The 8,811-nt window shown below is 30.9% G+C and overlaps 2 protein-coding genes across 2 annotated transcripts; one reads left to right on the top strand and one right to left on the bottom strand.

Moving 5' to 3' along the window:
* Window positions 1–257: 257 nt before the first annotated feature.
* Window positions 258–1,992, top strand: LOC109804541 (cell number regulator 10). The gene is made up of 4 exons (XM_020366391.3): window positions 258–720; window positions 795–866; window positions 953–1,165; window positions 1,673–1,992. The coding sequence occupies exons 1-4, from the start codon at window positions 567–569 to the stop codon at window positions 1,750–1,752; spliced, it is 519 nt and encodes a 172-aa protein (XP_020221980.1). The 5' UTR covers window positions 258–566; the 3' UTR covers window positions 1,753–1,992.
* A 1,746-nt stretch (window positions 1,993–3,738) lies between these two features.
* On the bottom strand, window positions 3,739–8,335 carry LOC109804120 (NADH dehydrogenase [ubiquinone] iron-sulfur protein 8, mitochondrial). The gene is made up of 9 exons (XM_020365896.3): window positions 8,179–8,335; window positions 7,207–7,302; window positions 6,769–6,847; window positions 6,182–6,235; window positions 6,006–6,097; window positions 5,816–5,929; window positions 4,716–4,783; window positions 4,529–4,640; window positions 3,739–4,357 (listed from the first exon to the last, which is right to left on the bottom strand). The coding sequence occupies exons 2-9, from the start codon at window positions 7,258–7,260 to the stop codon at window positions 4,262–4,264; spliced, it is 669 nt and encodes a 222-aa protein (XP_020221485.1). The 5' UTR covers window positions 7,261–7,302; window positions 8,179–8,335; the 3' UTR covers window positions 3,739–4,261.
* Window positions 8,336–8,811: the final 476 nt, after the last annotated feature.

The following is an 8,811-nucleotide window of genomic DNA, read 5'->3' as shown; positions in this document are numbered from 1 at the left end:
TAATAAAAAAAAAGTTTAATTCCATCAATGTCTGGGTGGAATATGCTATCCCCTATCGCTAAACCATTCATATGGACAAGGCTGACATAGACTTAAATAGAGTTTAATTTAGCATATATATATAAACAGGGACGGAGCCAGGATTTCAATACTGGGGGGCCGAGAATAAATAATATATAATTTATAATAAATGAAAATTAAAGTATCAAAAGCATATTATCTGACAAAACTAGATAATAGGGGGTGCCATATAGTAATATATATGTATATAAAAAAAAATTAAAATTGTTGGGGGGGCCGTGGCACCCGTAGGTCCCCCCTTGGCTCCGTCCTTGTTAATATAAATATTATTAATTCACACAACCTCGGAGGTTATTGCACTCCTATAACCAATTTAGAAAGACAAAAGCTCACCTAGGTTATATCTACGGGTGACAAATATTACCAAAAAAACCATTTGTTGATCAAATTGTAGGCTTATAAATTGTTGGGTCACAGAACTGATGATAATATCCAATCCCATAACCCCTCATCACTAAGTTGTGTGCTTCTTATGTGAAATAGCTATGTCTCTGCCAACCTCACAAGGGTCTTATAGTGAGCCTGCTGTCACTGGTTTTCCTGTGGCTTACCCACAAGCACCACCTGCCCAGCCCAAAGCTCAGGCCCAGGTTGATTGGTCCACGGGCCTCTGTGATTGCTTCTCCAACTTCCAAAACTGTATGCTCGGCCCTTTTCACACAAAGTTGATTATTGTTGATATAGAGAGTCATATAGTATTATATTTGTTTCAGGTTGCTTAACGTGCTGGTGCCCATGTGTGACGTTTGGCAGAGTTGCAGAGATTGTAGACAAGGGATCAACGTGTAAGAAGCTATTCATTCCAACAAGTTAGTTCAATATGATATATAGGTATATGATGAAAGAGTCTAATAAATGATTTTGTGTGCAGCATGTGGTGCTAGTGGGGCCCTGTATACGATAATTTGTTGTTTTATAGGTTGTGGTTGGATATACTCATGTATGTATCGCACCAAGATGAGACGACAATTCATGTTGAAGGACAGCCCTTGCTGCGATTGCTTGCTTCATTGCTGTTGTGAACCATGTGCCTTGTGCCAAGAATATCGTGAACTTGAAAACCGTGGATTTGACATGGTCATTGGTAAGAACTATATATATAAAAATTATAGGACAAAGTCAGATACAGTAACTGTGGTGGCATGGCATCGAAACTTGGTACAGTTTTTTAATTAGTATTCAAGTTATAAATGTGTATTACCGAAATCAATATTATATGTAAATATTATTATTGAAGTCAAAGAATAACTTCGATTTATAGTATTGTATCTGAGTTTTGTTTTAAATTGTAAGCTTTCTTAGGTTAGGTTTTGAATTTTTTGTGAGAAGCTACTAATATTCACTTATTTTATAAAATTGTTAATTTATTTTATCTAATTTTATATAAAAAATTATGATGACATTTATGAAAAGATAGAAAGAGTATTTTGTTATTATATTAATATTCAACTTTAATATATATGTTATTTTCAAGGAAGGAAACAATCGAATTGGCCGTCAGGAAAAAATTTAGAAGATATTTTATTTTATTTAAAAAATTATAGATGAGTTATTTCTTTCTCTTGAAACTATTTTACTTGAAATTGGTTAGGGTGGCAAGGAAATGTTGATCAAAACCGGGGTGTGGCCATGATTCCAACAGCTCCAGCAGTTGAACCCATGAGTCGTTGATGACCCATACACACATTATCAATGCATATTGCGTCAGTTTGATCAAACTCAGTTATGATTGAAGAATGGGTTATTACTGCTTTGTTGATTTATAGTTGTTGTTAATGCTACATGCTTTTCTATGTGTGGAATTTCCGAGTTGCGTGGTCAGTTGCCTTCATTTTCCTATTAAAAAATGTATTAAACTTTGTATTAAAATCTTAAACCCTAAACCATAAATAATTATAAAACATTTTCTCATCTTTTCTCTTGTTCATCTTCTCTCTTTATTTTGTATCTTATACCATTCTCTACCAATTGTCTATGAAATCTTTTTTAGTTACATTTTTGAAATGAAAACTAAAATCAATTTTTGAATCATGCATCAAAATCAACTCTAAACTCTCTTTCTGTCTATCATTGTGTGTTTGTGAAATTAAAATTTTTTAATGCATAGATAAAGTTTATAAATTTTTAACATTTAAAAATTATTTAATACTTCATTTTATTAATTCAAATTTATGGATAATTATAAAAGTATTTTATATATTGATTTAAATCAGTATAATGAAGTATTATATGATTTATAATTTTTTTTTAAATTTGTAAACTTGATTCATGATTATCTATCAATTTAAATTAATGAAACGAAATATCAAATAATTTTTAAATTTTTTTAAAAATTATGAACTTGATTTATGTATTAAAAATATTTAATTCAATAGTTAGATTGTTAAAATTTAATTTAAAACATAAGTTATTGAGTAGAGTTAATTTAAGTAAACTTATTCTTGGATATATATATATATCAAAGAGTAAATTTTGGTAAACTTACTAAATTCAATAATTTATGTTTTATATTAAATATCATTGATTTAACCGTAAAATAAAAAGTTCTAGGTCAAATTTACAAATTTTTTTTAAAATTTAAAAATATTTAATATTTTATTTCATCAATTCAATTTAATAGTTAATTAATACAAAATATTTTATGTTAACTTAAATTTATATATAAAAAAATATAAAAATATTATAAATGATACTAAAACTATTTGATACCAAAATTTTGTATCTCGCTGTATAAAAATGATAAAATAAGAAAAGTGAACAAGTAATTTTAGAATGATGAAATAATTAAATAAAATAATTTTAAAATTTTAAAATTAATAAATCTTAATTGTTAGTTATTATATCAATTAACAAATAAATTAATTAAAAAATAAAAAGATTTAAAATAAAATTTAGATACCAAATCAGGATATCTTTCTATTAATGTTATTAATTATATTATAAATTATAGATAATGGCTAGCGGTAAAATTATTTTTGAAATAAATTATTTTTAAATTTTGGTTAATATTTATTTAAAAATAACGTAGATTTTTGTCTATATATTTTCAATTTTGTCTATACTACATGTAACTAATAAATCTATTTTAAGCAGTAAAACTTTCTCCCTTAGTATTTAACATTTTTGCGTACCACATTTTCATTTTAAAAACAAGTTAATAATAATAAAAAAATGCACGTGGATCTAAATTGATGGGATGCAGTTCCAAATTCAGGCGATGGTAGACAGCAGAAATCTAAAAAAAAAATATGTAGGGAGCAATGCAGATGAAGCACGGAAAAAACAAAATCAAGCGCCAAAAATTTAATATAACTCACCTGATAATATGAGCTATATTCAGGTACAACAGAATCTATATATTATGATTTAATGAAAAGATGCAAAGATTGCAAGGTAACAACAGCATAAGCTCTTTTTTTAATAAAAAAAAATGCATAAGCTTTCTCACACCACTTTAAAATTGGGAGATAAAATAATCTTGAAAATAACCCAAGATGAACTTCTCACACGGAGGTTCCTCTCTCAACCAAAGGATCACTTTGATGATCCATAACAAATTTTGATATATGAAGTCTATGATGATACAAATGACAGCTCGACGGAATTTTGGAATAAAGTTTTTTCATAATTTCTGTTTAAGCAAAAGAGCTTTAGTAATTTGCAGAATGCACCATTAACCATTCTTTTTTTGAGACTTTAATTTTGTAATATTACAAGGGGTTTACAAATCTCCTCGCACGACTTTTTTAAAAATAAAATAAAATAAAATCCCTTACCTTCTCACAGGTATGAAAATAGGATGAACTAATCTGCCCCCGAGCATACTTGTCTGAAAACTTCTTAACACAAAAAAAAATGGTACTACACAAGAATGGATACATGCCGGTAATCATCGAATCCTCGATGTCTTTAATGAAGTAAAGGGACGATCAGGCACGTTTAGTCTGTAAGCTGCACTGCACCACCACTACCTCCATCTTCACATTTGTTCAAGATTTCAAGGGAAAAACATCGTCACTGTTGTATTCTTATCAATAAAGCAAAAAATTAAAAAACAAAAAATAACTGATGTAACAAACCATAAACCCATATGGTTCTTTAAAACCATTTACTGATCATTTTATTCTTCCTTGCTCAACGAGACCAAAACAGGCAACGGCCAAGGAGCATAAGTAAATTATCAGCGATAAAGGCTTTCAGATCTCAGGTTCTCTGCAATTTCAGTTTCCCATCGGTCTCCATTTTCAAGCAGCTTCTCTTTGTCATATAGAAGCTCCTGCAATAGCAAACATATAACTAGAAATAAATAAGCAAAGAAACCATTGCCGCATACATTAATAATTTAACAGACAGAACTAACATAGAATTAATAACAAAGAAAGAAAGAAACAATTACTAGCATGTAATAACAGATAGTTTATATAATTCAATATGAAGCAAATATGACCTCATGAGTCTCTGTAGCAAATTCAAAGTTTGGCCCTTCAACGATGGCATCTACAGGGCATGCCTCTTGACAAAATCCACAATAAATGCACTTGGTCATGTCAATATCATACCTGAAAGATTTAACAAATAAGAGAGCAAGAATCGGATGGGGGCAGGAGAAGAGACAGACAAGGAAGATAACATACCGAGTTGTCCTGCGACTGCCATCTTCTCTCTCCTCGGCCTCAATTGTGATTGCTTGTGCAGGACATATCTGATAAAAAAAATATATTTATCATTTCGAGAAAATAATAATGATACAGCTGCTAACCCAACTGACAGGAGAGTGAGAAACATGGAAAGAATGAAAACGGGGAAATTAAACATGAAAAGGAAATTAGGACATCGGAAATATATAAAGGATTGATCATTTGCTGTAATTATTACTCAGGATATTCATTAATGGATTATAGCTCAGTTATCTGGGGTGCTGGTACTTCAGGATTTATGGGCTTCTGGAAAATGAGTTTCAATTTAAAATTATAATCACTTGCCTATCATGTAATACTTTTTTGTAGTAACTAGGTTTCACTGTTTAGGGACTTCTACATAGTTTGGGCTCAAAACCTATGTTTTGAGACTGAATTGTTAAGCAGACATTCTCCCTATAGTCCCCCTATAAATAATTATTACTACCTGTGCTTAGAGGATTGCTATATCCTCCGAACCAAATTCTGAATGAGCCTCCAAATGATTAAAATATTAATATTTTTTAATAATGTTGCTATATTAGAGGGATAATGTTGCAGCTACTACAGTACCAGTTATAAAGAAAAGAATTTAAAATAAATAAAACTGCTATTATTGGTGTATAGGAAAATATACCTATTACAGCCTAAAAGGATGAGAGGGTTTGACAGATCTAATTGAGACAGCTCATACAGACATATTTCTACCTCTTAGTGATTTCAAGCACATACCTACACCTAATAAAACTAATGATGTGGCACAGATTCATAAACCTACTAAGGCTTTATGCCTTGAACTTTTTGCCATGTCTTGTTTAAATTCAAAAGCAGCTGCACGTTTGTTTCCGCATTAACCAACAACAAGCCACACACTGTAACATCTACATACAATTGATATATACAAAATAAAGCCCCGAAGTTGGCAAGCTTAGTAGCAGTCCAGTAAAAAAAAAACAACAGGAAAATGCTGTCATACAGTCATATGCCATTTGGTAAAATGCATGCCCTCAAGGATTACTGTTAAACATAAACTATTGGATAAACAATCAAAGCCTTACAGCTTCACAAAGTTTGCAAGCAATACAACGTTCCTCCCCTGTTGGATATCGTCGAAGTGCATGTTCACCACGGAAACGAGGGCTCAAAGGGCCTTTCTCAAAAGGATAGTTAATCTGCATTAAAGAAGTCATGAATTTATCTAAAAGCTGCAACAATCTTGGCCAGCAACAAGTTTTAGAAGAAACTTACTGTAACTTTAGTTTCAAAGAAGTATTTAAGTGTCAGCATTAAACCTCGAACCATTTCAGTGAGAAAAAGTGTGTTGATGCTACGCTCAAAAACTGTCATCCAAAGCATCAACTATGATTTAGTTACATTATAGAAACATAAATCAAACTGAACATGAAAGGTTCTCAAATAAATACCAGAACTCCAATCCTTTGAAATTTCCTTTGCAAGTTGCTCCCTTTCTTCATCCTCTGCAGTTTGTGCATCACAGAATTATGAAACAAATCAAGGGCGCATATACACAGGTAACACATGCATGTGAAAAAAAAATGGTGATCCAGTAGATATCTTAATTGATAGTCATGAATGATAATGCTATTGAAGGTATTTTGAAAAGATAAAGAGACATCATATTTGTTCACTATAACCATTTTCACCCATTTAATTATCTTCCTTTTCTTTTTCTTTTGGGGGAGGGAGTTGGAGACTGGGGTGGGCCCTCACAGGGAAAATCACACAGTTAAAGAGGGGTGGGGACAGGGAGGAAGTGCATTGCATGTTTCAAACCACATACTCTCCTTGCATGCTTCATAGCTCTACCAACTGAGATGTGGACCTGGTTCATTACCACCTTCTAGGCAGTTCATTTATTGTACAGTCTGGTGTAGAAAACAATCAATATTCGTATAGTATAATCATTCTCAATAATTTTGCTTGGCAACCATTCTATAAGAATGCAGAAATTAAAAACGTTTATATAAAGCTGGAAAGAGAAATGACAGACCTTTTTTAGTAGAGTAGGAATGTGCACTTAATCGCAGTTCATGGTTCTGGAATTTGTGCAATCCTTGACCACTTACAGCCTAAACAAGCAGAACAAATGAGGGATAGTTTTAAGTTAAACATTTGGCATCCTACAACAAAAAAATATCCTGTATTCACAACAAGCTTTTATATCTGGAAATTATAACGAGAATCACATAACCAATCAGAAATAAAAATACTCAAGAGGCTATCTAACCAAAAAGAGAAACAAAAACCTAGTTCACATTTTGGACTCAAACGAAATTGGGAAAGTGAGGGGAAGAAATATAGGGTATTCAGATAATACTGCGTCTTGTCAATTCCATCAACATGTTACATGCAATTATAAGCTTGTTCTTCTTACTTTTATTTCCAACACTCCACAGATAACAGAAAAATGAAATGAGATTAATCTTACCAATTGGCGGGTTCGAAGAGCACTAAGTGATTTCCGAGCTAAGATTGCAGCCATTATTGCAAAGACGGTTGAAACGAGAAACTATTGTTGCAGAAACTGAAAATGAAAAACATTAGAGAATCAAAAGCAGTATACTGATTATTTCAAAATGATTAACCAGGTCTCGTTGTGTTTCGAGTCAATCAATATTTACAAAACCATTCTGTCAGGAAAATGATGAATTTCCATTGTTTGAAATTTCCATGTCACACACTGTTCACACCATGCGTCAAAAGGTTAATAAATTAGAAATTCAACCATTCTAGTTACCAGAACTATAACTCAACTCTAATATTTAATAATTCTACTCGTAAGATTTAAGACAATAAATAGAAAAAATAAACATAATCAGGTTGTTTTTTCATCAATTGTTCTCTAGACGAGTTTTAACTTTCAATCTTTGAAGCTCACTTACAATTGACAAGAGGAAACCATGGCTAAATAGAATATGAATTATAGCTCTAGTGCTATAAATTATGTAACAGAAACCAATATTGTACATAATGTAGGAGAATCTAATAGAACAGAAATCAACCTTCGTCAATAAATAAATAAATAAATTAAAATAATCTAATCTCTCTCTCAATTTTCAATCCCTGAAACTCTGCAGAAAAAACTCTCAGATTCTAATAAATCCCTAAGAATTCACCCAATTTGCCCTGTTACAGAATTACTTGGCGACATGTCCACCCGGGACAAGAATCTTCCTAATGAAAATGAAATTAAGATCTGCGAAGTAGCTCAATGGTGGTTCATGTAAGTTTCGAGAAGGAAAAAGAGTGAAAAAAATAGCTACAAAAGTATGAAACCCTATCTATCTATATGAGGAAAAGAAAAGTAAAAAAATCAGGGGGAACAAAAGAAAGGTGTGAATGAGTGAGAAATCTTGAGACAACAAAACATGGAGAATAGTGAGAGAGAGAGAATGGATACCTGAAATGTGAATGGAAGACGAGTTTCTTCCCTTCACTCGAGTGGAACAACTCGCTACGCTGCTGGAATTTGCATTCGCAGATGTTCGGTGAAGCACCAACCCACGTGCTAAATCTATAATAATTCTGTCATATCTTTTTAATTGACACTTTTTTTTAAAAATAATTCTATGGAGATTTTTATTAATTTATACTTCTTTATAATAATCATATCATCACTTTTATAAAGAGATATTATTATTTTTATTTTAAGAAAATATTTTTTATTTAAATAAGGAACATGAAGTATTTCAACCTCAACAACAATAATAATAATAATAAACACTAAAATAAACTCATAATATGAATTTTGTATAAGATTGTTTTTTTTTGTTGTGAATTTAGTATAAGATCTTAACACATTTACCATGGTGTTGTTTTCTTAATATCGCTAATTAAAATAACTATATGATAAAAAAAATTTGACAGCAACCATATGATAATTAAAACCCTTTATAACTAATTAAAAAAATTAAAATCTATTTTTATCTTTATTATCCCAATTTTTATGCACGTCAATAAAAATACAAAAATTGAGATAATAAAAATAAAATAAAATATTTACATTTTTCAATTAGTTATAAAAGATTTTAAT

The sequence above is a fragment of the Cajanus cajan genome, chromosome 2, assembly GCF_000230855.2.
Source record: "Cajanus cajan strain Asha chromosome 2, NIPB_CcT2T_4, whole genome shotgun sequence".
NCBI classification, from domain to species: Eukaryota; Viridiplantae; Streptophyta; class Magnoliopsida; order Fabales; family Fabaceae; genus Cajanus; species Cajanus cajan.
Note: the sequence above shows the minus strand (reverse complement) of the source record. Positions and strands in the feature narration are given on the sequence as shown.